Source organism: Eschrichtius robustus, chromosome 19 (genome assembly GCF_028021215.1).
Source record: "Eschrichtius robustus isolate mEscRob2 chromosome 19, mEscRob2.pri, whole genome shotgun sequence".
Classification (NCBI taxonomy): Eukaryota; Metazoa; Chordata; class Mammalia; order Artiodactyla; family Eschrichtiidae; genus Eschrichtius; species Eschrichtius robustus.
The window spans coordinates 67044148-67071267 of NC_090842.1; the positions used below are offsets into that span (position 1 = coordinate 67044148).

General features: G+C 58.5%; 3 protein-coding genes across 12 annotated transcripts in view; 2 read left to right on the forward strand and 1 right to left on the reverse strand.

Annotated features, from left to right (window-relative positions):
• ZNF628 (zinc finger protein 628) overlaps positions 1-23671 on the forward strand; it is a 57818-nt gene extending 34147 nt beyond the window's left edge. Inside the window, exons 1-2 of one of the 4 annotated variants that reach the window (XM_068527870.1) lie at positions 16469-16660; positions 19557-23671. In XM_068527870.1, coding sequence (XP_068383971.1) covers positions 20309-23542 — 3234 coding nt within the window. In that variant the 5' untranslated portion in view covers positions 16469-16660; positions 19557-20308 and the 3' untranslated portion in view covers positions 23543-23671. Of the gene's footprint in view, positions 1-16468; positions 16661-19556 lie in introns of those variants that run through there. The other 3 variants (XM_068527872.1, XM_068527871.1, XM_068527869.1) reach the window with 3 other exon arrangements.
• On the reverse strand, positions 141-6343 carry C19H19orf85 (chromosome 19 C19orf85 homolog). Its single transcript, XM_068528796.1, has 2 exons — positions 6171-6343; positions 141-513 (listed from the first exon to the last, which is right to left on the reverse strand). The coding sequence occupies exons 1-2, from the start codon at positions 6341-6343 to the stop codon at positions 141-143; spliced, it is 546 nt and encodes a 181-aa protein (XP_068384897.1).
• Positions 16582-27089, forward strand: NAT14 (N-acetyltransferase 14 (putative)). Of its 7 annotated transcripts, none has more exons than XM_068528021.1 (6): positions 16582-16660; positions 23769-23904; positions 24054-24172; positions 24290-24495; positions 24892-25007; positions 25898-27089. In XM_068528021.1, the coding sequence occupies exons 5-6, from the start codon at positions 24936-24938 to the stop codon at positions 26444-26446; spliced, it is 621 nt and encodes a 206-aa protein (XP_068384122.1). In that variant the 5' UTR covers positions 16582-16660; positions 23769-23904; positions 24054-24172; positions 24290-24495; positions 24892-24935; the 3' UTR covers positions 26447-27089. The 7 variants fall into 7 exon arrangements, with proteins under 7 accessions (XP_068384122.1, XP_068384124.1, XP_068384120.1 ...); XM_068528023.1 differs by lacking the exon at positions 16582-16660 and adding an exon at positions 17417-17474 and having other exon boundaries at positions 24831-25007; XM_068528019.1 differs by lacking the exon at positions 16582-16660 and adding an exon at positions 17417-17474.
• The last annotated feature ends 31 nt before the right edge of the window (positions 27090-27120 follow it).

Consider the following 27120-nt stretch of genomic DNA (forward strand, 5'->3'; position numbering starts at 1 on the left):
GGAGGGAGGGGCAGTTTGGTTTGTCTGGGAGCCTGGGCTAGGTTGTGATTGGGTGTCATGGGGAGCGGGTCCCCCAGCCTTCAGGGATCCTATGAGAATGGCAGGCACAAGACACCTCTCACCTGCCCACCCAACCCCCCTCAGGAGCTGAGAGCTCTTTCTCTCCCCCCCAGGGCATGCAGGGTAGGGAGCAGGGGGTCGTAGAAGTGTGGGTCCTGCCTCAGGTCCGCCTGGCCCAGCACACAATGGGACAGGTCAGATGGCACTGAGGGACACTCTGGGGGGACCACAATGTCCTCAGAGAGGTCGTGGGTGGAGGCGTCCAGGGCAGCGAGACTCAGGCTGGGGCCGGCATGGGGTGCCTCAGTGGGAGCCACAGCACAGGCCATCCCCAGGAAGGGGGCTGGAGGTGGTGGAGGTGGCCTTTGGGGTGGCGGTCTCTGGGGAGGTGCCTCCTGGGACAGGATGGATATGGCCAGGCGCTGGGTGGCAGCTTTGATCTTGGCAAACTGCCTGCAGAGAGAGCCAGGCATTAGCTGGGTGACCACGAAGGATTCCCCTCCCATCTGCCATCCCAGGAGTGATTTGTCCCTTCTCTCCCTCCACATTTTTCTTCTCTGTGCTAGTGTCTCTGCCCCGGGTCCACTTTCATGAGTCTGACAAAGTAATCGTTTTAACCCCATTCATAGGGAAGCTCTGAACAGCTGTGGGGTTTGTGCACTGCACAAGACAGCACATCTCGCCCACCACTACGCACATTTTTTTTAAATTATTATTATTTTTTTTAATTAATTTATTTATTTATGGCTGTGTTGGGTCTTCGTTTCTGTGCGAGGGCTTTCTCTAGTTGTGGCGAGCGGGGGCCACTCTTCATCGCGGTGCGCGGGCCTCTCACTATCGCGGCCTCTCTTGTCGCGGAGCACAGGCTCCAGACGCGCAGGCTCAGTAGTTGTGGCTCACGGGCCCAGCTGCTCCGCGGCATGTGGAGTCTTCCCAGACCAGGGCTCGAACCCGTGTCCCCTGCACCGGCAGGCAGATTCTCAACCACTGCGCCACCAGGGAAGCCCACTACGCACATTTTTGACATTTAGACTTAATATGACTATATTCCAACATGTAGAAGTAAAAAATGTCTTAAGGAAGGGGTGCCTTTGAAAAAGTTTTCACACAAAGGCGCACTGTGGGCTGGCAATGTGACTATAACATGATGCCCTGTGCATTCTACTGCCTAAATAGTTATGAGGCTGCATCTCCACCAACCCTCTCAGTATCTCCACTAACCCCTGGTTGGAGTCCCCAGCTTCCCCCACCTGGATGACGGTAATAGCCATTGCACGGGTCTCCCCCCAGTATTCCTAACCCCTCAGTAACAATGCAGACGGATCTCACAAACTGTTAGGGGCTGAACTGTGTCCCCCTAAAATTCATATGTTGAAGTTTTAACCCCCAGGACCTCAGAATGTGACTGTATTTGGAGACAGGGTCTTTAGAGAGGTGATTACATTAAAGTGACATCATCAGTGTGGTCCCTAATCCAGCGAGAGGAGATTAGGACACACAGAGGGATGACCACGTGTGAAGCCAAGGAGAGAGGCCTCTCCCTGCCAACACCTTGATCTCGGACTTCAGCCTCCAGAATCATGAGAAAGTATCAATACATTTCTGTTGCACCAGTCTGTAGTGTTTGATTATGGAAGTTCTAGCAGGTTAATGCAAAAACATAATGTTGAACAAAAGCGGTGAGACTTAGGATAAGTGGATACGTGACGCCATTTAAATAAAGTTCAGAAACAGGCTAACTCAATCGACAGTGAGAGAAATCAGGATGTGTGGCTCATGGGAAGGAGGTACTACCAGGGTCTCTGGGACAAGGAATGCCCTGTTCCTGGATCTGAGTGTTGGTTACGTTAGTGGGGCCCCTTTGGGAAAACTCATTAAGCTCCACACGGATGATGTGTGCATTTTTTTGTACTATGTTAAACTTCCAGGAAAAGGTTTATTTAAAAATGTATCTGATATTGTATGACTCTGTTTATGTGAAATGTCCAGAATAGGCAAATCCCTGGAAACACAGAGCAGATTGGTGGTTACCAGGTGCTGGCGGGGAGGGGAGGATGGGGAGGGAATGCTAATGGGTACCAATTCTCCTTTGGGGTTGATGAAAATGTTCCAGAACTAGGTGGAGGTGATGGTTGCAAAACATTATGAATATACAAAATGCCTCTGAATTGTACACTTTAAAATGTTGAAAATGATGAATTTTATGTTATATATATATTTAATTAATTAATTAATTAATTTAATTTATTTATTTTTGGCTGCATTGGGTCTTCGTTGCTGCACGCGGGCTTTCTCCAGTTGCGGTGAGCGGAGGCTACTCTTCCTTACGGTGCACATGCTTCTCGTTGTGGTGGCTTCTCTTGTTGCAGAGCACGAGATATAGGCACACGGGCTTCAGTAGTTGTGGCGCATGGGCTCAGTAGTTGTGGCTCGCGGGCTCTAGAGCACAGGCTCAGTAGTTGTGGCGCACGGGCTTAGTTGCTCCGCGGCACGTGGGATCTTCCCGGACCAGGGCTCGAACCCGTGTCCCCCGCCTTGGCAGGCGGATTCTTAACCACTGCGTCACCAGGGGAGCCCAGTGTTATATATATTTTACCATATTTAGTGAGAACTGCCACTGTGACACTGTCTTTGATGCCAAGGAGAATAGTTATGCTCTGAGTGCCCCAGGGAAAGTTTTCAGTAATGGGAGGTCAGGTTAAATGACAGAGTGGGTGCGAGGGTGGGGGCGGGGGACTGATTTAAGATTCATGACAACTACATGCCACGTATGGCCCCTGACCTGAACAAAGTAAGGATAAATGGTGTTTAGGGCTGAAGAGTCGTGACATTTGTGATTTACTTTTAAACTATTTAAAAACATATAGATGAAGGAAATAGGCTAAGATGTTATGGACAGTAAAATCTAAGTGATGTTACATGAGGGATCAATAGGTCAGTGGCTCTTAAACTTCAGTGCACAACAGGAAGGACACCTGGAGGGCTTGTGGGAATGCTAGTTGCTGGGCCCCTGAGCTTCTGTGGGGGGGTCCGAGAATTTGCATTGCTAACACGTTCCCAAGCGATGCTGAGGTGCTGGTACTGCTGGTCTGGGGACCACCTTTTTAGAACTGCTGCCTCAGACAACTGTCTTGACTTTTCTGTGGGTTTGAAAAATGTTCACAAAAAGTTAAAATTTCATAGCGTGGGTGGGAGGGGGTTCCTGAGCGAGCAGGGCCTGAGCGGACCTGGAGGGAGGAGGAGGGCGTGGGTGGGAAGATGCTGAGGAGAGCTTGTCTCTGACCTGGATCTTCCTAGGCTGAGCTTGAGTGCTGAGGGGAATGTGCTTCAGAGCTACCTGGGCTGCCCTCAAGGCCACTGGTGGGCAGCCTGTGTCTCTGGGGAGCATGTGGCAGAACCGGGCATGGGGGTGGGGAGGTTTGGGATGCTCTAGCAGAGAAGCTGGCCCTGGGGAGCAGGGAGGACAGACAGGGAGCCTGGGAGGCCAGAGGCTGGCATTATCACAGGGTCCAGATTGGGGCGAGGGCTGAAGATAGGGAGGGGTCCTTGAGCAGTTGATGAGGAGGCTGAAGAGGAGTTAGGAGGCCAGCTCTGGAACACAGGGCTGGACCCTGTTTGGGGACGTGAGTGTTTTCCTCTTCAGTGGTGTACGTGTGTGTGCGGGGTGAGCATTCTGGGTGCGGCCACAGCTGGGCATCCTGGTGGAAGGCGGCTTGCAGTGTGGGCGCAGTGGCTAGGCTGGACCGGGCTCCCATCTACACAAATTTGGTTCCACGACCTCCTGAGGCAAGGTCCTGGGCTGGCTGGGAGGAGCCACCTACTTACAGAAAAGCAGGTCCTTTGGCAAGTCACTTTACCTCTCTGTGCCTCAGTTTCCTCATCTGAAAAAGGAGGATTATAAGAGCACCTACCTCCTGGGGTTACTGTCAGGGAGTAATGAGTTCATACTCACTGTAAGTGAGTACTGGGAGTTAAAACTGAAGTACTTAGAACAGTGCTCGGCACATATTAAGTATCAGATAAATTTTAGCGACAGTCATCGCCATCACCATCATCCTCACCATCACCATCATCCTCACCATCATCATCACCATCACCATCATCACCATCATCATCACCATCATCATCACCATCACCCTCACCATCATCATCACCATCACCACTATCACCATCATCCTTATCATCATGACCATCACCATCACTATCATCATGACCATCGTCATCCTCACCATCACCATCACCATCATCCTCATCATCATCACCATCACCATCACCATCACCATCATCCTCTTCATCCTCACCATCACCACTATCACCATCATCCTCATTATCATCACCATCACCATCACTATCATCATCACCGTCATCATCCTTACTATCATCATCGCCATCACTGTCACCATCACCATCACCATCATCCTCATCCTCATCACCATCATCACCATCGTCATCAAGTCCCTGAGATGCTATATCCAGGCAGGACTATAAAGTGGTCCAGAGCTTGGGCTCTGGATTCAGACTGCCTAGGGTTGTATCAACTGTCTAGCTGTGTAGCCTTGGACAAGTCATTGGACCTCTCTGAGCTTCCTTGTCTGTAATATAGGGGAAAGACAGAACCTACAGTGTGAGTTTGTTGGGAGCATTAAGTGACGTAGTGTATGGCAAGGCCTTAGTACACTGTACCTGGCACACAGCAACCTCAAAAAATGGTTACTGTCAGAGGGTGAGGGGAGAGCACAGGGCAAGGTGGGATGGTGCTGGGTGGGTGTGAGAGGGGGGACAGGCTGAGCAGAGACCTGAAGGAACAGAAGTCTCCATCCACATTCCTGGAGACAGGGAAAGGCATTGTACCATAAAGGGAAGAGCATATGCAAAGGCCCAGAGGCTGAATGGTGAAGTGCTAGATGGGGAGCTGGGGCTGGCAGGGGAACAGGGGCTAATAGGGCAGAGCCTTTGTCCTGAGGGCAATGGGGAGCCATGGGAGAGGGGCCAAGTGTGGTGTGTGGGTTAGAAAGGCGCTACCTTCAAAAAGCCCCAGAGTCGGACCCCATCTCCACACCCCAGTCCCCCACCCATCATCTGAGCCACCATCATCCCTCGCCTGGATCACTGCTGTAGCCTCCTACACAATCTGATCTCCGCTCAACAGTCAGAGGGATCCTTTCAGATTGTACCACATCCCAGCCCAGAGCCCAAGTCCCTCCAGAGGCCCATGAGGTCTCCACGATCAGGCCCCTGTTTCTTTTGAACCTAATTCCCTTCCCCTTTCACTCTGTTCCAGCCACCCCAGCCTTCTTACTTGCCCTCGAACACACCAGGGATGTTCCTGCCTCAGGGTCTTTGCACGTGCTGTCCCCTTCCTGGGATGCTCTCCCTCAGACATCCACAGGGCTCCTTCCCTCACCTCTCTCAGGTCTCTGCTCAAATGTCACCTCCTCAGTGAGGCCTTCCCTGACACCTTACCTAAAATACCAACCCTCCCCCAGCATGCCCTCCGCAGCACTTATCACCTTCTAACACACTATATTGTTTGTAAAAATCGAGGTAAAATTCATATCACTTAAAATGAACCATTTTAAAGTGTGCAATTCACTGGCATTCAGTACATTCATGATGTCGTGCAACCACCACCTCTAATTAGTTCCAGAACTTTTCATCACCCTGGAAGGAAACCCGGTACCTATTAGCAGTCTCTTCCCGTCACCCCCCACCGGCCCCTGGCACTCACTAATCTGCTTTCTGGCTCTGTGCATTTGCCCGTTCTGGATGTTTCACAGAAATGGAATGATACAATAGGTTGCCTCTTGCATCTGGCTGCTTTCACTCAGCACCGTGTCTTCAAGGCTCCTCCGCTTTGTCGCATCATACCGTATCATTCGTCTTTTTATTTTGGCTGTCCCTTATCAGCTGCCTGCCCACTGGAACACGAGCTCCATGAAGACAGAGAATTTTGTCTGCTTTGTACTGATGGGTCTCTGGGGCGTGGCGCACAGTCGGCACTCAGTAAATGCATACTGGTGTTGATTGCATCCAGCTCCGGGGTCCACTTCTCTCTGTTCGGTCTGTTCTCCCCAACACCAAGGGCTCCCCTCCCACCCCGCCCCCCTCACCTGCAGATCTGGTTGTGCAGGAACCTCCTGTGGTTGGGCCTCCTTTTGGGGGGCCGGGGCCGCCGGGGGTTCAGGGTGCGCAGCACATAGGCGGCTGCCCCAGTCACGAAGGCACACAGCTCCCGGGGGCTGGGCTCGGAGATTCCAGGGGCTGCTGGAGCCCCGGGGTGCATGGCCAGGGTGATCTGGAATAGCTCCCCACAATGCTGATCATAAAGCAGCCCCCCAAATCTGTGAGGGGCAAGGAGCAGCCAGGGCTGGGGGTTCAGGGCTGGGGGTGGGGGGACAGGAAGAGAGATGGGCTTTGGGAGGGTGGGTGGGCTGTGCAGGGAAGGGCCCTCCCCGGGCTGGCAGAGGCAGGGCCTGGGCAATTAGAACAGGGCCTTCGTCCTGTGCCCTCGCCTCATCCCTGAGGTTTGAGGCACCTCTAGGTGAGGGTCTGATATAGGAAGGCAAGGGGGCAGGGAGGGGAGGGGTCTTTCTGTGTGCCCCCCAAGGGCCCAGTTAGCACATAGTTGGACCTGCGATCTGGGACAGTGCAGTGTAGGTGGGGGGCCAGAGAAAAGCGCCTGGAGATGGCCAATTAAGGGGACAAAGCCCTCATTAGGGAAGCGAGGCTAGGAGCCGAGTCAACCGCAGCGATTAGCGTGGAGGAGCCATGATTGCAGGCTAGCGGAGGGGCGGTGGGAGGCTTGGGTGCAGGCTGGGAAGGAGGGGAGGTGGCCCCCCGGGGGCATGCCGGGAGCCGCCCGCTGTGGGCAGACATCCCACATCCACCCACCCACCTCCAGACCCACCTGACTGTGCCTCCTTGCCTCCCTCTGCCCCAGGCCCGGCGCCCCAGGGAAACAGCCTCAGAGAGCAGCTTGCGGGTGCCCAAGGTCTTCCAGCCTGCAGGAGGGGTTGGCTTCGGGGGGAGGGTTGACCCCCAATCCTGCGTTTCATGTCATACCCGAGCTTCTGAGTGAGCAGGGGAGAGGGGAGGGGGGACACCTGTGGTGTGGGCCTCGCTGCTCAGGTGGGTGACATGGGTGACAGCCAGGCTGTGGCAGGAGGGGAAGAGAAAACATGGGCGTGGTTCCCCCCAAGGCATTTCACTGGGGGACTGGGGGCCCCTGGTGTTTCTGGGGGGCTGGGCCGTGGCAGGGAGGAGGGGCTGGCTCCTGGGGCTGGTAGTGGGGTCCTCTTGCCTCTGGGAGGGTGTTGGCCAGAGTGGGGGAACCTGCTCTCGGCTGGTGCGGGAGGGGGCGTCTCAGTGTTTGCTCTGAGAAGACTGCATTGGGGGTTTGTGTCGGGAGGTATATGAGCGTCCTGCGGATGCCCTAACACGTTATCGCAAACCTAGTGGCTTAAAACCATGCACAGGGGCTTCCCTGGTGGCACAGTGGTTAAGAATCCACCTGCCAGTGCAGGGGAAACGGGTTCGAGCCCTGGTCCAGGAAGATCCCACATGCTGCTGAGCAACTAAGCCCATGCGCCACAACTACTGAGCCTGCGCTCTAGAGCCCGCAAGCCACAACTACTGAGCCCACGAGCCACAACTACTGAAGCCCACACGCCTAGAGCCCGTGCTCTGCAACGAGAAGCCACCACAGTGAGAAGCCCGCGCACTGCAACGAAGTGTAGCCCCTGCTCGCCGCAACTAGAGAAAGCCTGTGCACGGCAAGAAAGACCCAGTGTGGCCAAAAATAAATAAATAAATAAATTTATTTAAAAAAACCCCAAAAACCATGCACAGGGATTCTCTCGCAGTTCTGGGGGTCAGAAGTCCAAGATGGGTCCCACGGGCTAAAGTCAAGGTGTTGCTTATGGAAGCTCTAAAGGGAATCTGTTCCCACGCCTTTCCTGGCTTCTAGAGGTCTCCCAAATTCCTTGCCTTGGGGCTCCTTCCTCCGTCTTCAAAGTGCATCGCTCTGTCCTCTGCCTCTGTTGACCCATCTCCTTCTGACCCCGACCCTCCTGTCTCCCTCTTATAAGGACTCACTGCGAAATCCAGGATCATCTCCCCCTCTCAAGATCCTTAACTCCACCACACCTACAAAGTCCCTTTCGCCGTTAAGTCACACAGTTGGAGGTTCTGCAGGTTAGGACGTCGGCGTCTTTGAGGCAGGGCACAGAGGGAGAGGCTTGGCCCCAGTGATGGCTCCTCCCGGGCTCCCCTCAAGGCCACGTTAACTGGGCCAGTGGTTGCAGCCACTGAGGCTGAGCCTGGGGCTGCCCCCGGTGCCCCCAGCACGCAGGCAGGGAGAGAGACACAGAACAGCGAGGGCTTCCCCCGGGGCTCCCCAGTGCCTGACACGCTGCACCTCGGTGAGGCCCCCTGCCCCTGGGCACTCACAGGAAGGCATTAGTGTCCCTATTTCCCGAAGGAGAAACTGAGGTCCGGGCACACAGTCACCCAAAGTCACAGGCAGCTGGGCTGGGGGATTTAACCCACATGGGGAAAAAAACCCTTAGGAGGGAAACTAAGAACTTTCTAAAAGCTCTCATAGTTGTTAAATACTAAAGTATATTATTTCTAAGATCTATTATAAATATCCTTTTTGTCCCCCAAATGATACCTTGATAAAATTATCAGCAGCAAATTATAAAAGACTCTGGCTCAAGAAGAGAATATACATAGGAGTCCTTTCTCCCACCCCTGGCCAGGCGGCTTGTGGGATCTTAGTTCCCTGACCAGGGATTGAACCTCCACCCTCAGCAGTGAAAGCACGGAGTCCTAACCACTGGACCACCAGGGAATTCCCAACATAGGAGTCCTTTTGTTTATATATATATATAATATTTGTTTATTTATTTGGCTGCACCAGGTCTTAGTTGCGGCATGCGGGATCTAGGTCCTTGACCAGGGATCGAACCCGGGCCCCCTTCATTGGGATCGCAGAGACTTAGCCACTGGCACCAGGGAAGTCCCAAGGAGTCCTTTTGAAATGAGAGCTACCAAATGTGATATAGTGTAATGTTAGGGAATAATTAAAAAAAAAAAAAAAACAAAACTCAGCGCCACCACTTGGGAGATCCTGTGTCCTGATTCCAGCTTCCATTACCTCACTGGTAAAACTGGGATAAGAAGGTAGCACAGAGGGGAAATGCTGCAAGCTCGCGCAGCAAGTAAGTGGCAAGGCTGGGGTCTGAACTTGAGATAGCATAGGCCCGAGGCCAGGCCTTTGCTTCCCAGGCCCGCTCACCATCCAGCAATGCCACAGGCAGCGTCGGCACAGCGGTGGCATCCCGGTGGGCAGTGGCAGTGGCAGAGGCCCAGCCAGGTGCAGGGCTCAGGGTGGGGACCACCTGGCAGAGGTTGCCAGAGGCCCAGTCCCTTGGGAGCGTACTGTGAGCTGCAGTCAGTGAGGCCAGTAGCGGCGGGTGGGCCAGACGCCAAGTGCCACCCGTGTGCCTCACCACAGCCGAGGACAGGGTAGCGTGGACACAGGTGTGGGGACATGACGGGCCCCCAGCGCTCCGCCCCCGGCCCCTGTGACTCCCCGTCTGTCTGGGACTCTCACCAGCTCTGGTGTTGTCTCTCCATCCCCCTTGCTCTCTCCTGCTCTGCCCCCTGGCTCTCCTGCCCTTCGCTGGGTTGTCTGCAGCCCTCTCCTCTTCACTGTGTCTCTGAGGACGCCTCCCACCACTCGTGTGCTTCTGGCTTCTCTCACCGTGTCTGTCCCTTTCACCACCTCTCGAGTGTCTCTCAGACTTTGACTGCCTCTCTGTCTTGGTCTGGGCAGACTCTGTGTGTGTGTGTGTGTGTGTGTGTGTGTGTGTGTCCTGGACACACGGGTGGTGTTGTGGGTTGGCATGGAAGGTTTCCCGTCCTGTTGCTCTCAGGCCCAGAGGGGAGGGCCCAGGGTCCCTTGGAAAGGGGCTAGGAGGGGAGTAGACCCCCAGGTCTCTGGAGGATTGGAGGTCAGAGCTCAGGCCCCAGGACAGGCAAGGGGCCACCCCTGCATGGCTGGGGCATGACCTTTGCTAACCCAGCTCCAGGAGTGGGCTCACATCCAAGCCATCAGGAGCCGAGGGCAACATCTACTGGCCAGCTCTGTCCCACCGCCAGCCCAACCTGGAATACACCGGGGGCCACCGGCCGGCAGCCGGCAGGGGCTGGCCTGGAGATGTTCCACCAGGGGGCGCCAACGTCCCAGGCTGGCGCTGGGACTCCCCCCTGGAGTGTCCTCAAGGTGTGGCCCTTCTCCCCCTGTTTTCGATCTTGATAAGAGTCGCTCACAGCTGGGGGCTGGCTTCATCTGATGTTTGTTGAGGACCTGCACTTGCAGGTATGAGAAGGTATTCACAGGCTCCTTTCTCCTATCCCAGGCCTTGGAATCGGGGGTGGGTGGGGCGCATGTGATCATTCAACAAACATTTATGGGGACTTCCCTGGTGGTCCAGCGGTTAAAACTCTGAGCTCCCCATGCAGGGGGTCAGGCTTAGATCCCTGGTCAAGGAACTAGATCCCGCATGCTGCAACTTAGAGCCCGCGTGCCGCAACTAAAAGATGCCGCATGCCGCAACTAAAAAAAAAAAAAAAGAGATCCTACATGCCGCAACGAAAGATCCCGCTCGCTCAAGGAAGATCCTGCGTGCCGCAACTAAGGCCCAGCGCAGCCAAATGAATACATTTTTTTAAAAAAAGCATTTATGGAGCACCTACTGTGTGCAGAAGCTGCGGATGCAGTGGTGAGCGAGACAAGCACCGTGTGTCCCTGTAGGAGTCTGGGAGGGAGACGTCTGTAAACAAGAAATTATGGTTCCGGATGTGCTGTGAGGATGCTGAGACTGGACAGTAAGTTGGAGGCCGGACGGGGCAGGGGTGCTGCTTCAGTTGGAGAGGCCCTCTCTGAGAAGGTTATAATTGTCTTGCAACCTTAATGGAAGAGGTAGCAACCAGGAGCTTCCCAGGCAGAGGGCACAGCAGGTGCAAAGGCCCTGAGGCAGGAGCAAGCTTGAAGGGAGTGAGAGAGGTAGAGTGATGGGAGGAGGTGAAGTCAGAGAAGTGGATGGGGGCCAGACCCGCGGGGCTTTGTAGGCTAGGCAGGAGTTGGGTTATGAGGGCAAGAGTGATGGGGAGCCATGGAGGGTTTGGGACACAGGTAGTTCCCGGAGCTCAGGGCCCTGCCCCAAACCTCCTTTGCAGGCCTCGCTGACCCTGCCCCTACATCCCTCTCCAGTGTGGGGAGGGGGAAACTGAGGTGACAGGGCCAGGCTGGGAGCCCAAACAAGGCTTGTCCCTCCTTGCCTCCACCCAGCTCCTATGCTGCCTCTCTTCACCCAGTCCAAGAGGGACTTTGTTCCCCTTAAAATTTATTGTAAAAATGTACAGGTGGCAGGTTCCTGGTGTCCCCAGCCCGTAACTCAGAGGGGCCAACACTGTCGTATTTGTTTTACATCTTTTCCTCTGAGAAGAGCGATGGGCTGAATCGTGTCTTCCCAAACTCATGTGTTGAAGTCCTAACCACCATACCTCAGAATGTGACTGTATTCACAGATGAGGTAATTAAATTAAAATGAGGTCAGTAGAGTGGGCCCTACTCCTATATGACTAGTGTCCCTACAAGAAGAGGAAATTTGGACACAGACAGGTGCAGAGGGGAGACCATGTGAGGACACAGGGAGAAGGTGGCCGTCTGCAAGCCAAGGAGAGAGGCATCAGGAGAAACCAACCCTGCTGACACCTTGATCTTGGACTTCCAGCCTCCAGAATAGTGAGAAAATAACTTTCTGTTGTTTAAGCCACCCAGCCTGTGGCACTTTGTTATGGCAGCCCGAGCAAACCAACACAAGAAGTGTATTAGTTATCTGTGCTGCATAACAAGTTACCACAAACACAGTGGTGTAAAACAACATGCATTAATTTTCTCACAGTCCCCGTGGGTCAGGAGTCCAGGCACCACAGTTGAGCTGGGTCCTTAGCTCAGCGTTTCACAAGGCTGCAATCAAGGTGCAGGCTGAGGTTGGGGTCCTCTTCCAAGCTCGCATGGCAGAATTCGTTTCCTTGCATCTGTAGAACGCTTGGAGGCTGCTGTCTTCAAGGCCAGCAGGAGAATCACTGATATTCCACGGCTCTGACCTCTAGACCCAATTTTAAAGATCTCGCCTGATTAGATCAGGCCCACCCAGGAAAATCTTCTTGTATTAGTCAGGGTTCTCCAGAGAAACAGAACCAATAGGCTCTATCTCTATCTATCTATCTATTTATCTATCTATCTAGAGAGATTATATATATTACATATATAAAGAAATCTAGGAAAGTCCCTGGTGGTCCAGTGGTTAGGACTCCACGCTTTCACTGCTGAGGGCCTGGGTTCCATTCCTGGTTGGGGAATTAAGGTCCCGCCTGCCACGCAGCCAAAAACACAAAAAACAAACAGAGGGGTCTGTTTTCCCCACACAGGTGGGACCCTGTGAACTGTCCTCCTCCAGGGAGTCTGCCCTAGTTTCCCACCAGGCTGGGTGAGGGGTCTCCTCTGGCTCCCACGCCCTGGGCGGCCTCCATGGGCTTCTGACACGCATGTGAGACCCGCTAGATAGGCCTTGGATGGAGCTGGACCCTGGGGCTGGAGACACCCCCAGTTAAGTCCCTTCCTGGTTGCAGGAATCACTTCCAGCTCTGTGCCTGGCCAAGAACCTTCAGAGAGCCTTTATTTACTGCCCCGCCAACCCCAGTGGACTGGGGGTGATGCCCCTTCCATGTGGAGAGGCCTGGCAGGGCAGGGCAGGCTGGGGCGCCCCATGAGAGCCCCCAGAGGTGCTGGAAAGGAGCATTCTCAGTCTGTGGGAGGCACAGGCTGGCCCCTTGGTTCCTTCTTCCTGGGACAGCTGACAGCTGTGACTTGGGGACTTCTCTTGCCTGCCCCCTACCCCCCCCCCCCCACGTAAAGTGTATCTCTGCTCTTGTTACTCCACTTATGTGAAAAAGGATATTTTATTTTATTTTTTATTTATTTTTTTATTGGAGTATAGTTGCTTTACACTGCTGTGTCAGTTGCTGCTGTACAGCAAAGTGTATCAGCCATACATATACATATATCCCCTGTTTTCTGGGTTTCCTTCCCATTTAGGTGACCACAGAGCACTGAGTAGAGTTCCCTGTGCTCTACAGTAGGTTCTCATTAGTTATCTATTTTATACATAGTAGTTTGTATATGTCAGCCCCAATCTCCCAGTTCATCCCACCACCACACCCCACTTTCCCCCTTGGTATCCATACGTTTGTTCTCTATGTCTGTAGGATATTTTATTTTTAGTCTCTGGCCTTGGGAGTCCTGTCTTTGCCCCCAGACACCTCCTCTGGGGGGTTGGGTGAGGGCTGCTCCAGGGAGAGGTGTCCCCAACCCCAATCCTCTCTTCTCCAGTGAGCGCAGGCTGTGCTGTCACCAAGGTGTTGGACTGAGTGGCCAAAACCGGAATCGAATGTCCACACAGCAGGACACCCCCCACTTCCAGAGGGAAGGGAGGCTGGCCGAAGGGCTCAGGTGCCTGGGGTCCAGGAGCACTGGTGGGGGCACGGTGAGTGGGACCTGAGCCCCCTCCATGCTCTGTAATCAAAGTGGGCAGGGCCCAGACTCTGGTCCTGGATGAGCCACCTTGGAGCTGGACTGCCTGAGAAGCCTGGCACACGTCCCCCACTACCTGGAGTGTGGCTGGTAGGGATGGGTGACGGAGAGTGGGGAAGAGGGAAGGGCCAGGCTCCCCAGTTCCTACCAGGGTTTCTCCTCTCCTTCGACTACTTCCTTGGGATGGGGGTGCAGACCTTGCCAATCCTTTTGGCTGGGATGGGGGTAAATGCAGACACCCTCACGTGCACACAGGGCTTGTGGGACGTGAGTGACAACCTTGGGCCCAGGGAAGTGTTGGGTAGGTAGTCTTGGCCACCTTCAAAGACCGCAGTCCCCACTCCCGTCCCTGTACCCCATGGGAAGAATGGTTCACCTGGCTGGCAAGGCAGGGGGCTCAGGGGGACTGGGGCTGGATGGGATGCCTGATCTAGTGGGAGGGGTTCAGCTGCGAAAAGTACCTGGGGCGGGGTGTTGTTGGCTGGAAATAAGAATGCCTGGGGGGACTTCCCTGCCAGTCCAGTGGTTAAGACTCTGCGCTTCCACTGCTGGGGGCGTGGGTTCAATCCCTGGTGTTTGATCCCCGATCAGGGAACTGAGATCCTGCGTGCTGCGTGGCGCGGCCAAAAAAAAAAAAAAAAAAAAAAAAGGATGCCTGGGGACTGGTCAGGCGTATGTCCAGATGTTTGCTTAGTCCCACATCAAGCCTTCACCCACCGCCCCAGCCCTGGACATGCCCCCACGCCCATCTCTCCTACTGTATTTTTTCTCTGAGACGCTTAGCGGCACATAGCATGGGATATGTGTTATTTATTATGTCTTGTTTATTGCCACCCTTCACCCCCTGTAGATTTTGTAAACTCACTGGGACCGAACTTTTGTTGCCCCCTCCCAAGCCCCCATTGCTATGTCCCAGCTGCTAGGGCAAGATCTGGGGAGGGTCCTGGGTAAGGACTGAGGGTCTGGACACTACAGAATCTGGACTGGGTGCCTCTGATAACTTCCTATGGTATCTGTGTCAGCTGCAGAGGACTCCGCATACGAGGCTCCATGAGGGGTCCAGCTCAGGGATGGATGGGGGGACAACTCCTCTTCCCATCCGTGTCCTTGGAGAGCCAGACGCGGTGTTAGCGTCCCATCAGTCACCCCACAGGGCTGTTACTGCTGTCTTGAAAAGGAGCCTGTCAAATCTGCACAACTTTTTTTTTTTTTCCTCCCCAAAGAGGCACCGGGCCCCGAGAGTGGGAGCCAGTTGCTCATAGGGGATCCTCCCTCCATCCCCAAGCCTCCGTTAGCGTTAGCGGCCGGAGCCTGATGTGTTGAGGAGCCTTGGATACAGACCCCAGGGGGCAGGGCCTGCAGGTCTCTCCTCTTCCTAGCTTTCCCCTCTTTACTCCTTAACAGCTCAGAACTCTCCTCAGGCGTCCCTCCCCCACCCCCGCCCCCCACCCCCCACCCAGTGCCTCTGGCAGCTTCGTTTCTGGCAGGGGAGGTGAAAGCTGAAGTGAGAGGAACATTTGGGCTGAGCTGGAAGCCAAGGGTTTTATATGCATGAATTCACTGGAGATTTCATAAAGACCCTGCTGGGCAGGGACAGGTCCAACAGCTCAGATCACGCCTGAGTCCCAGCCTGCCTGGGGGCCTTGGGAAACTGTATGGGAGGCTGTAAAAATTCACTCATTCAACAGAGTGCCGTCTGCTTCTGATTAAGCCCCTTATTGGTTGTTGGGGACACCTGGGTGGCAAAGTCAGACCCCATCCGTCTGTCTTGGAACAGAGATGAGTGCCGCTGAGCATGTAGTGGGGCCCCTCCTAGCACAGGGGCTTTCCGGTAGTTGAGAAGTGACGCGGTAAGGGTAGCCGTCAGACTGAGGAGGATTGCCTTGGAACAGTGGTTCTCAACCAGGGGAACTGCAGCCAGGTCTGGAGACGGCTGTCATAACGTGTGGTGGAGGGGAGCGGGGTGGCGAGGAGAGGAGGGCTGTTGGCCTCTAGTGGGTTAGGGTTAGGCCACTATGCTGCTAGCCACCCTACAAGGCACAAGACAGCCCCCACAGTAAAGAAAGGCCGGCCCAAATGTCACCAGTGCCATGGTTGAGAAACTAGTTGGATGACCCGCAGAAAAGTCAGTTTGACTTAGAGGCCGAGGCTGGTGAGAGCTGAACATGGGAACGAGGGAGAGGGGATTCAGGACAGCCCGTTTTCCCCTAAGCCCCCAGGCTGCGAAGGAGGCAGGGGTCCCTGGTGCCCTGGGCAGCCCCCTGCATAGCAGGGCCCAGGTTCCCCAACAGCCGCACTAGCGAGACTGCAAGAGACGCCCCGGAACCGCAAGCACGAGAGACCTTTTGGGGGCAGGAAGCACTGCGGGCTTCAGTTTTCCCAACGGGGTAAAAAATGGGAGCCCCGAGGCCCGGGCGTGGGGCCAGGCCCGGAGTGACCACATCCCTGGTGGGCGACGCCTGCTCGGGAACCGCGCTGCGGGGTAGGATTCTATCACAGACGAGAGGGAGTCGATGCTCATAAAGGGGAACGTGCGACCCTGCGTCCCGACCCAGCTTTCCCCGGCCTTGGGCCGACCCCCGCGACCGCTGCAAGGACCGAGTGGTCGGGGTCCCGAGAGTACTACAACTCCCAAGATGCCTCGCGCCGCCTGCGCCAGGAAGGGCCGACACGGCCGGCGGCCAATGGGGGGTACGGAGGCGGGGCCTCTGCGCACGTGGCGTCCTGACGCACGGACGGCGACGTCGGGGTTTGTGTGCGCGAGAGGCCGCCGATAAAGGTTGGGTGCCTCGCGCCGGGGGCCGTTGGGAGGGAGCGTGCCCCCGCCCCCTCCCCGGCCCCCACGCCTGCACCGCCGCTGCAGGGGCCCCGCCTTCCCATCGACCCCCGCGGGAAGGCCCTGGGTCTCCCCAGCTCATTCCCCGGTCGGGGCCGCAGGTGAGAGACCGGAGGGGCGGGGGTGGGGGAGGGACCGGAGGGCGGAGACGTTGGGGAAACGGCGAACGTGAAACCGGAAGGGATGCCTTAAAGGGAAGGGGTGCTACCTCACCTCCGACTTTTGTCCGCCGGGCCGGCTCCGCCCCCTTAAAGGGCAAGGGGGCTGCTTTTTAAAGGGGCGGGGGCAGGTTGTGCAGTTCATAAAGAGCTTCCCGCTTTAATTTGAGAGAATAAATTGTCTCTTTAAAGGCCGGTGACAGTGTCCCAGATACTGAGAGAAAAGCTTCTGAATCCTAGTGGCTTCAAAGCAGCCCCTAGTTTAGCTGAGAAAGGGTGGAGATGGTTGTGCAAGAGCAGGATCCTCTTAAAGGGGAAGTCGGGCCTGATGGAAGGGTGTGGCCCGGCCTTTTGAAGAGGATGCTCTTTACCAGATAAGATGGGTCCCGGCTCTTCCAGAGCACGGCTGTCTCCTGTTTAAGGCATGCCGGCCTTCTGAAAGACACGTGCAGCTTCCTGGGATAACCTCTTAAAAGGACCTGCTTACATTTTAAAGGGGACGCTCATCTTTTTAAAGGGAATCTATATGGCTTGTGCAAAGGGATGCCCAGCTTTCTTTCATTCAAGATATGTTCACTGAGTACTCACTCTGTGCCAGATACTATCCTAGGCGCTGGGATGCAACAGTGAACAAGATGCCACCAGCATCCAGTGGACCGAGGCCGGGGATACTGCTAACCAACTTGCAATGCAGGAAACAGCCCCCTGTCCGGCTCCAATCTCAACAGTGCTGATGCTGGGAAACTCTGATTGTAAAGTAGGTTAGAAGGTGATAAGCCCCATGGAGAAAAAAAATAAGTCAGGGAAAGAGAATGCGGCATGCTGGGAGGGGTTGCAGAGTTAGGTAGGGTGGTCAGGGAATAATTCCCCAAGATGACATTTCAGCAAAGACTTGGAGGTGAGGGAGGGAGCTTACTGGATATTGGAGGGAAGGGGGTACTAGGCAGGGGCCTGTGTGGGGCCCCAGGTGGGAGTGGGCATGCCTGACCCGGCCCTGTGACCAGAGTGCTCTGAGGGTTGGAGAGGCTAGCAGGACAGTCAGGGAGGGAAGGAAGCCATAGGCCGTGGGAAGTCTGTAGGTTCTTGTAAGGGATTAGTTTTCTGCTCTCAAATGGGAGCAGTGGAAGGCTTTAGCAGAGAGGAATGAAATGGTCTGTCTGTGTTGGCAGTTTCCATTCAGCCTCTGTGTTGGGAACAGACTGGGGGTAGGAAGAGTAAGGGTGGAAACCAGGAGAGCTGTCAGAAGGCTGTTGCAGTTGCCCAGGAGGGAGATGTTGGTGCCCTAGAAAAAGGTGGTAATGGGGGACTTGGTGGGAAGTGGCCAGATTCCAAGGATGCTCCTGTTGGACTAGGGGAGTCGGCTGACGGACTGGTCATAGAGAGTGAGGGAGAAAGAGGAGGTGAGGATGCCCTGGGACTTTGGGCCTGAGCAAGAATAAAGGTGTTTTTGGAGATGGAGCAGACTGGGAGTGAAAGAGAGATTTGCCGGGGCCAGAGAGGGGAGAGAGCAGGAGGAAAAACTGGAGTTAGGCTTTGGGCATGTTAAGGTTGAGGTGTCTTGTTAGGCATCCAAATGGCATAGTCCAGCAGGGGTGTAGGTTTCAAAGGACAGGTGGCAAGTGGAGCTCAATTTTGGAATTGTCCAGTTTATAGATTGTGAAGTCCCAGGAGTGGGTGAGGGCTTCCAGGGAGAGTGTGGATACAGAATAGGAGGCTTGATAGAACCCTGGACTCTCCTGCATTCACAAGTAGGACTAGCACCCGAAACTGAGAAGGGTGGCAGGTGAGGAGCGCGGTATCCCAGAAGCCAAGGGGACTGGTTTAAGGAGAGAGAGAATAAGGCGTCCATTGACCACTGAGCAGAGACCACCGGATTTAGCAACTAGGAGGCCATGAGTGGAGGGGGCGGGGGGAGGATCTGGTTGACAGGGTTTGAGATGGGAAAGAGCATGTATTGATGGCACTTTTAAGTTGCTTTGCTGCAAGGAGACAGAAATGAGGCCAGAGCTGGAGGAGGAAGTGGGGTGAAGGGTTTTTGTTTTTTTAAAGATGGGAGGGCTTCCCTGCTGGCGCAGTGGTTAAGAATCCGCCTGCCAATGCAGGGGATACGGGTTCGAGCCCTGGTCCAGGAAGATCCCACATGCCGTGCAGCAGCTAAGCCCGGGTGCCACAACTACTGAGCCTGTGCTCTAGGGCCTGCGAGCCACAACTACTGAGCCCACGTGCCACAACTACTGAAGCCCACGCGCCTAGAGCCCGTGCTCCACTAGAGAAGGCACCGCAATGAGAGGCCCGCGCACCGCTACAAAGAGTAGCCCCCGCTTGCCACAACTAGAGAAAGCTCGCACGCAGCAATGAAGACCCAACGCAGCCAAAAAAAATTTTTTTTTAAAGTTATAAAGATGGGAGACCTGGCTTGTGGGTACGCTGATGGGAACGGTCCAGGAGATGAGGAGAATCGCTGTAGGTGGGAAGTCAGAGTCTTTAGGCCCAGAAGTAGGCAGGCGGGAAGGGGTAGTGCAGGGTTTCTCAGCCTCAGCACCACTGGCGTTTTGAACTGATTGCTCCTTGCTGTTTGGGGGCTGGGGGTGGTGCTGTCCTGTGCCTCGTAGGACGCCGAGCAGCGTCCCTGGCCTCTGCCCACTAGATGCCAGTGGCACCTGCTCCTCCAGTCGACAGCCAGATAACCAGAACAGTCTCCAGGCATTGCCACATGTCCGCTGGGGTGGAGGGCGTGGTGGTGGTGGTCCAGGGAGCTTCCATTGCCCCACTGAGAACCACCAGTGTGTAGCTGTTGGAAGATGGGAATGTTCTCTTCTGGTTGCTTTTATTTTCTCAGCGACAAGATCAATGGCAGGGTCACCTGCTAAGAGCAAGAGGGGATAGGAGAGAGATTTGAGGGGAAAAGAAACATGGCAAGTATCACCTGGTGGGGTGGGTGAATGGACCAGAGAAATGCAGCATGAGCAGTGCAGGGTGTTGGGGAGGGAGCTTTGAGATCCTTGGGCACGAATGCAAAAGGAGGCTGAGGCCAGGCACTTTCCAGTCACCAGCAGCATCTGTGCTGGATAAGGGGGGCAATGAGGGTGTGGATGAGGGGGCGGAGGATGCAGAGCCCACAGGATCAATGGGTGGTAGATATGGCTGAACCTAGGGATTCTGGGTTAGGGTCCCAAGAGGGAGAGGTGGAGCAGGATGGGTGGTGGTGGAGAGTGGATGCTCACAGAGGCTTTGTCTGTCGTGAAAGGGTTTGGGGTGTGGCAGTGGAAGCGGGTATTGAGGCAGGATGGGGATGAGGTCTTTAGAGGGACCAGAGGATCCAAAGCGCGGTGCTAGAGACCCCAGCCTTCTTCGAAGACACTGCCTGTCTTTAGAGGGACTGAGCATAGCCGGAAAGGCAGTACCTGGCCTCATAAAGGCCACGTCCAGCAGTCCAGCCTCCTGGAGGAGATGGCCGGCATGGTGGGGGGCGGGGCGACCAGCTCCTCCCAGTTTGCCATACGTTTCCTTTTTAGCACCCAAAGCCTTCCGTCGTGGGCAGCCTCTCCGGCCAGAGCTGACCTGCACTACAGGAAGCCGTAATCCTAAGGGATGTGTCCCGTGCCTCTCACAGGGCCACCCCGTGGGTTTGGGGTTGAGATAACCCGGTGTGTGGGCGGAGGTGGGGGGAGCGCCCGCCCTCGCCTGACCCGGAATCCCTCCCCAGGTGTGATGGTCGGCTCCCACACGGACATGGCGCCGGCCTCTACCGCAGAGGGGGCCGGGGAGAAGCCGGGCCCCGCGGCTCCGGCCCCCACGGCCCAGTATGAGTGTGGGGAGTGCGGCAAGTCCTTCCGCTGGTCGTCCCGGCTCCTGCACCACCAGCGCACGCACACGGGCGAGCGTCCCTACAAGTGCCCCGACTGCCCCAAGGCCTTCAAGGGCTCCTCGGCCCTGCTTTACCACCAGCGGGGCCACACGGGCGAGCGGCCCTACCAGTGCCCCGACTGCCCCAAGGCCTTCAAGCGCTCGTCGCTGTTGCAGATCCACCGCAGCGTGCACACCGGCCTGCGGGCCTTCACCTGCGGCCAGTGCGGCCTGGCCTTCAAGTGGTCGTCCCACTACCAGTACCACCTGCGCCAGCACACGGGCGAGCGGCCCTACCCCTGCCCGGACTGCCCCAAGGCCTTCAAGAACTCGTCCAGCCTGCGGCGCCACCGGCACGTGCACACGGGCGAGCGGCCCTACACCTGCGGCGTGTGCGGCAAGAGCTTCACGCAGAGCACCAACCTGCGGCAGCACCAGCGCGTGCACACGGGCGAGCGGCCCTTCCGCTGCCCGCTCTGCCCCAAGACCTTCACGCACTCGTCCAACCTGCTGCTGCACCAGCGCACCCACGGCAGCGCCGCCGCCCCCGCCGCGGGCGCCGCCCCCGCCCCTCCGCCGCGGGAGCCCGGCGGCAAGGTCTTGGTCTCGGAGGCCTACCTGCAGCGGCCCCTCCAAACCCCCAGCCCGCCGGCGCCCCCGCCGCCCGCGCCCCCGCCCGTGGTGCCCGAGCTCTTTCTGGCCGCGGCCGAGACCACGGTGGAGCTGGTGTACCGCTGCGACGGCTGCGAGCTAGGCTTCGGCAGCGAGGAGCTGCTCTTGGAGCACCAGCCTTGCCCCGGGCCGGAGGCGCCGCCCCCGCCCGCGGACGCGCCCTCGGAGCCGCGGAAGGCCGACCCTCCCCCGCCGCCCTCCCTGTCCCCGCCGTCCCCCTTGCCGCAGCCCCCTCCCGCCGCCGCTGCCCCTGGCTTCGCCTGCCTCCCCTGCGGGAAGTCCTTCCGGACAGTGGCCGGCCTCTCCCGCCACCAGCACAGCCACGGGGCGGCCGGCGGGCAGGCGTTCCGCTGCGGCAGCTGTGACGGCGCCTTCCCGCAGCTGGCCAGCCTCCTGGCGCACCAGCAGTGCCACGTGGAGGAGGCCGCGGCCGGGCGCCCGCCCCCCCAGGCCGAGGCTGCCGAGGTCACCTGTCCCCAGGAGCCGCTCGCCCCCGCCCCCGCCCCCGCCCCGCCCGCTCCCGCGCCCGCCCCCGCTTCCGCGGAGCGACCCTACAAATGCGGCGAGTGTGGCAAGGCCTTCAAGGGCTCATCGGGGCTGCGCTACCACCTGCGGGACCACACGGGCGAGCGGCCCTACCAGTGCGGCGAGTGTGGCAAGGCCTTCAAGCGCTCGTCGCTGCTGGCCATCCACCAGCGCGTGCACACCGGCCTGCGGGCCTTCACCTGTGGCCAGTGCGGCCTTACCTTCAAGTGGTCGTCGCACTACCAGTACCACCTGCGGCTGCACTCGGGCGAGCGGCCCTACGCCTGCGGGGAGTGCGGCAAAGCCTTCCGCAACACGTCGTGCCTGCGGCGCCACCGGCACGTGCACACGGGCGAGCGGCCCCACTCCTGCGGCGTGTGCGGCAAGAGCTTCGCCCAGACCTCCAACTTGCGGCAGCACCAGCGCGTGCACACGGGCGAGCGGCCCTTCCGCTGCCCGCTCTGCCCCAAGACCTTCACGCACTCGTCCAACCTGCTGCTGCACCAGCGCACCCACTCGGCCGAGCGCCCCTTCGCCTGCCCCATCTGCGGCCGCAGCTTTGTCATGGCCGCCTACCTGCAGCGGCACCTGAGGACGCATGCCCCGGCCAACGCCACTTCTGGCCCCGCAGCCCCCGGCGCCGGCCCCCAGCCCCCTGCCCCACTGGCTGCCGCCCCAGCCCCGTCCGCCACCCAAGATGTCCACGTCCTCCCCCACCTCCAAGCCACGCTCTCCCTAGAGGTGGCAGGGGTCACGGCCCAGGCCCCGCCCCCCAGCCCAGCAGCCCCCAACTCCCAGACGTTTCTCCTGGTGCAGACTGCCCAGGGCCTCCAGCTGATCCCCAGCAGCGTCCAGCCCCCCACACCCCCGCCGCCCCCCGCTCCCCCCAAGCTCATCTTGCTGCCCTCCTCCAGTACTGGTGGTGGGGGCAGCGGTGCAAGGCAGGGCCCACGGGCAGTGGGGAAAGCTGGGCAGGGGGCTGGAGTAGTCTGGCTGCCAGGACCTGGGGGGCTAGGGGTGCAGGGAGGGAGCAACACCGGGGCCAGCGCGGGAGCGCAGAGCCTCATAGTTCTGCAGAATGTGGGGGCTGGGGAGGCAGGGCCGCAGGAAGTGAGCGGGGTCCAGCTCCAACCCCTTCGGCCAGCCCCGGAACTGACCACGGTCCAGCTCCAGCCGGCCCCGGAGGTGACCACGGTCCAGCTGCAGCCTGTAACGGGTCAGCTGTCCAATTCCAGTGGGGGAGCCGTCACCACTGAGGCGCCTAATCTGCTGGTGGTTCAGAGTGGGGCAGCGGAGGAGTTGCTGGCGGACCCCGGCCCGGGGGAGCCCGGTGACGGTGAGGCCAGCACTGGTGTGGTCCAGGATGTGCTCTTTGAGACGCTGCAGACGGAGGAGGGGCTGCAGAGTGTCCTGGTGCTGAGCGGGGCTGATGGGGAGCAGACCCAGCTGTGTGTGCAGGAGGTAGAGACCTTACCCTCGGGGCTGGCTGAGCCGCCAACCCCTGGCCCGCCGGGACAGAAACTGCTCATTATCCGCAGTGCCCCGGCCACCGAGCTGCTGGAGAGTGGCAGCGTTGGGGGAGGCGCCGCTGCGCTGCAGCTGCTGGCCCCACCACCACCTGGCTCAGGCTCTGCTCCCGCGGGCGTCCCTGCGGCTCCTGCCTCCCAGATGGTACAAGTGGTCCCTGCGGGAGCTGCACCTGGGGGCATGACCCCCCAGGGCCTACCCTCCATCCAGATCGTCCAGACTCTGCCCGCAGTCCAGCTGGTGCACACGTTTTGAGTAGAACCACTGGTTCCCCTTCCCGCCCCACACAGAGACCCCCGACTCACTGCCCGCCTGGGCTGGGCTGAGCTGGGGGGAGGGGAACTGCAGGCTGGGCTTGCTAATAAAGACCAGAATCTCCTCTCCTGTGCTTTTGTTTTATTTGTGGTTTGGGAGGTCACTGTCATGGCCATAGCCACCACTTGGGAACTTGGAGTCTCATCTCTTGCTTCCTGGTTCGCAGGTGACTTGCTTTGCGTCTTGGGGCCAGCCACGTCTCCTATGTGGGCTCTGTTTATCCTTTTTTAAAAAAGGGATGCAACGGTCACTATACGGGGGAGGCGTTGGAATCTAGAATCCTGGTCTGCCACTTGTTCTCTGTAAGTCACCCCACCCCTCCTCTCACGGAAAAATGGGTGGGTGGGAATGCCCATCCCGAATGTCACTGAGAGCCGGGGTGGGTTGGTTTGGGGTGGGGCAGTTTGGGAGCCAGTGGGCTCAAGATGCTGACGCGGCCCCTCCCGCGAAGGCCCTGGAACCAAAGAGAATAGACCCACTGAGTTCGCCGCCCCGCCCCCACCCCCTGCGCTCAGGTTGCTCAGGAACCAGGGGACTTCGGGAAGCAAACCTGCGTTCAGCGCGCGCCCGGTAAGTACCGCTCCTCGCCCCCACCCCCACCCCGCCGGGTCCCCCGCTCCCATCCCCTGCCCCTTCCCCCGCCTGCGTCCTACAGGCCCCCTTTCTCTGTTGCTCCTCCCCTTGCAGGGTTGCCGCTCCCCGCCCTAGTCCATTCCCAGCCCACGCCCAGACTCTCCCCCCACCCCCTGCCAGAAGCTTGGCAACAGTTGCTAAGGCCGAGAGCGGGCACCGCCCCGCCCCCCAGTGCGCGAGTCTGACGTCACTTCCGCCGACGACCCCCTTCTCAACCCTGCTCCCCTCGCACCTTGTCAAAAGCGAAGCGACCCACAGAGGTGCTTGCAAGTCCTTGTTCCTGCGACAAGACGCCGTTCGGGGGCGGTTGGGGCAGAGAGGCTCTGGGCACTGGGGGGTGGGGAGCGCAGTCCATTCTCTGCCTGTGGGGGTAGTTTCGCTCACCCCCAGGGCCGCCCCGGAACCTGGAAGGGAGCCCGGTGTTGGCAGGTGTTGGCGTGCACCGGGCATTTAGGCGTAGATCGCTGGACACCACTGGGGGCCGGGGGGGCACCCCGAGAGACTTTAGAAAGGTCGATGGGTTGACGGGGAAGACTGTCCTGTCTCGGACCTCTCTTGGGACCTGACCTGGGACATACTGTTGCTTGATCCGCAGCTCTGGGGCGCTTTGGGGACGAGAGGTGCCCTCCTGACGCTGACCGGCTTGTTTTCGCCAGGTGCACGCCTGCTCCCTTGGGGGCGCGGGAGCCTGGGGGCTGCCATGGCCCCCAGCCACCTGTCGGTGCGGGAGATGAGGGAAGATGAGAAACCCTTAGTGCTGGAGATGCTGAAGGTGAGAGCGGGCAGGGGCGCCAGTGAGCCTGGGAGGGTGGGGTGGAGGGTACCAGTGAGGGGGGGCCGGGACACCAGTGAACCTGGGAGGGGACGGGGACACCAGTGAGCCTGGGAGGGGGCGGGGACAGAATGAGGGGATACCAATGAGCCTGGGGGGGCGGGGACACCAGTGAGTCTGGGGGAGGGTACCAGTGGGAGGGGCCGGGACACCAGTGAGCCTGGGAGGGGGCGGGGACAGAATGAGGGGGCACCAATGAACCTGGGGGTGGGGCGGGGACACACCACGGAGCCTGGGAGGGGGCAGGGCTGGCATTTGGAGTGGCTTCAGTCACCTTCCTGAGCCAGCCGTGACCCCCGGCGAGCAGTCTTTTGCTCCTAAGAGGGCCCTTGGGCCCTCCTCTCTCTAGTTCTTTCTCCCTACCCTGGGGATCAAAAAGGGTTTTCACCGCTGTAGGGCTGTGGAGCTGACCACACACCAACTCCTTCCCTATCCTGCCCACTTCCAGTCTTCCCTACGCCCCAGCCTCCTGCTTTTCAAAGTAGAGCCCTTGGGCCTCAGCCTGGCACTCGAGGACCCCCCAGGCGCCCCTCCAGCTTTCTCTCTTGCTTGGGGCAGCTCCTCCATCCAGCCTTCCCTGGTGCCCGGCGCCTGCCTCTCCACTGAAGTGGGAGCCCTCGCAGTTCCTAATTCACCAGCTCACTCATTCAGAGCCCAGCGTGCCAGCCGTGTGGTCCCGGCCCCTCCGCCACAGGCCTCAGCTCACTGCCTTCCTTTCTCCTCCGGCAACCCCGGCCCCGGATCCCTCCCGGGCAGGGCCTGCCTCCTCCCCGCCCCGTTCCTGCTGCCCACGGGAGCCCCCCAACGCTGACTGCTCCTCCTGCCCGCAGGCTGGCGTGAAGGACACGGAGAACCGTGTGGCCCTCCACGCCCTGACGCGGCCACCGGCCCTGCTCCTCCTGGCGGCAGCCAGCAGCGGCCTGCGCTTCGTCCTGGCCTCTTTCGCCCTGGCCCTCCTCCTGCCCGTGTTCCTGGCCGTGGCGGCCATGAAGCTGGGCCTGCGGGCCCGGTGGGGCTCGCTGCCCCCGCCGGGCGGGCTGGGGGGGCCCTGGGTGGCAGTGCGGGGCTCGGGGGATGTGTGCGGGGTCCTGGCCCTGGCCCCAGGCTCCAGCGCTGGAGACGGGGCCCGGGTCACCCGCCTCTCTGTGTCTCGCTGGCACCGCCGCCGAGGCGTGGGCAGGCGGCTGCTGGCCTTTGCCGAATCCCGGGCTCGAGCCTGGGCGGGCGGCATGGGGGAGCCCCGGGCCCGGCTAGTGGTCCCGGTGGCCGTGGCAGCGTGGGGCGTGGCCGGGATGCTGGAGGGCTGTGGCTACCAGGCCGAGGGGAGCTGGGGCTGCATGGGCTACACGCTGGTGAGGGAGTTCAGCAAGGAACTATGACGCCAGACCCTGGAGGGAGGAAAACCAGCGCTTAGTGAGCACCTACTGTGTGCAGACACTTTCACACCGTCCTTCCGTGAACCCCCAGCCCACCCAGGGCCCAGAAACAGGCCTGCAGAGGGCAAGAGACCCCACCACAGCCTGACGTGTGTCTGTAGTGTTTGAACTTCTCAGAGAAGTCGGCCCATCTAACCCCTGCCTCAGATTCTGTCTGCACTGAGAAGTCTCCCCATCTGTCTGTCTGTCTGTCTGTCTGTCTGCCAAGCCTGTGCCGTTTGTGCTACGAGCCTGGGAGAGACGTGAGGCAGGAGGAGAGGAGGCCGAGCAAGCCTGCCCCCCACCCCGACCAGGGTTAGGACTTAGGCAGGGGCACCCCAAACCGGGACAAGGCCCCCAGGGAATGGGGTGGGGCTTGATGCTGTGCTTGAAGTGGGTGAGGCTGCAGAGGCAGAGAGAGGGTGAGGGGCGCCTCTGCAGGGGAGGGTCGTCTGCCTCGAGAGCCCCAGGGGAGGGAGGGGGGTGGTGGGCACAGTGCTGCCCTCCCAGCCAGCCCCCCCACCCCGGGAAGGTGAGAGCCCAGAGGGGCAGATAGACCCATCTGGTTTTTAACACCCGTTTGTTAATAAAGCCTGAAACTGCTGTGCGCCTGTCTCCCTCTCTCTGATGCCTTTTCC

Excerpts from the sequence above, each read along its gene's own strand:
- C19H19orf85 (XM_068528796.1), bottom strand. The coding sequence starts at position 6,343 with ATGCACCCCGGGGCTCCAGCAGCCCCTGGAATCTCCGAGCCCAGCCCC. Across the intron at positions 514-6,170 it reads CTGCACAACCAGATCTGCAG|GCAGTTTGCCAAGATCAAAG; the intron begins GTGAGGGGGGCG and ends CTCTCTCTGCAG.
- NAT14 (XM_068528021.1), top strand. The coding sequence starts at position 24,936 with ATGGCCCCCAGCCACCTGTCGGTGCGGGAGATGAGGGAAGATGAGAAA. Across the intron at positions 25,008-25,897 it reads TAGTGCTGGAGATGCTGAAG|GCTGGCGTGAAGGACACGGA; the intron begins GTGAGAGCGGGC and ends TCCTGCCCGCAG.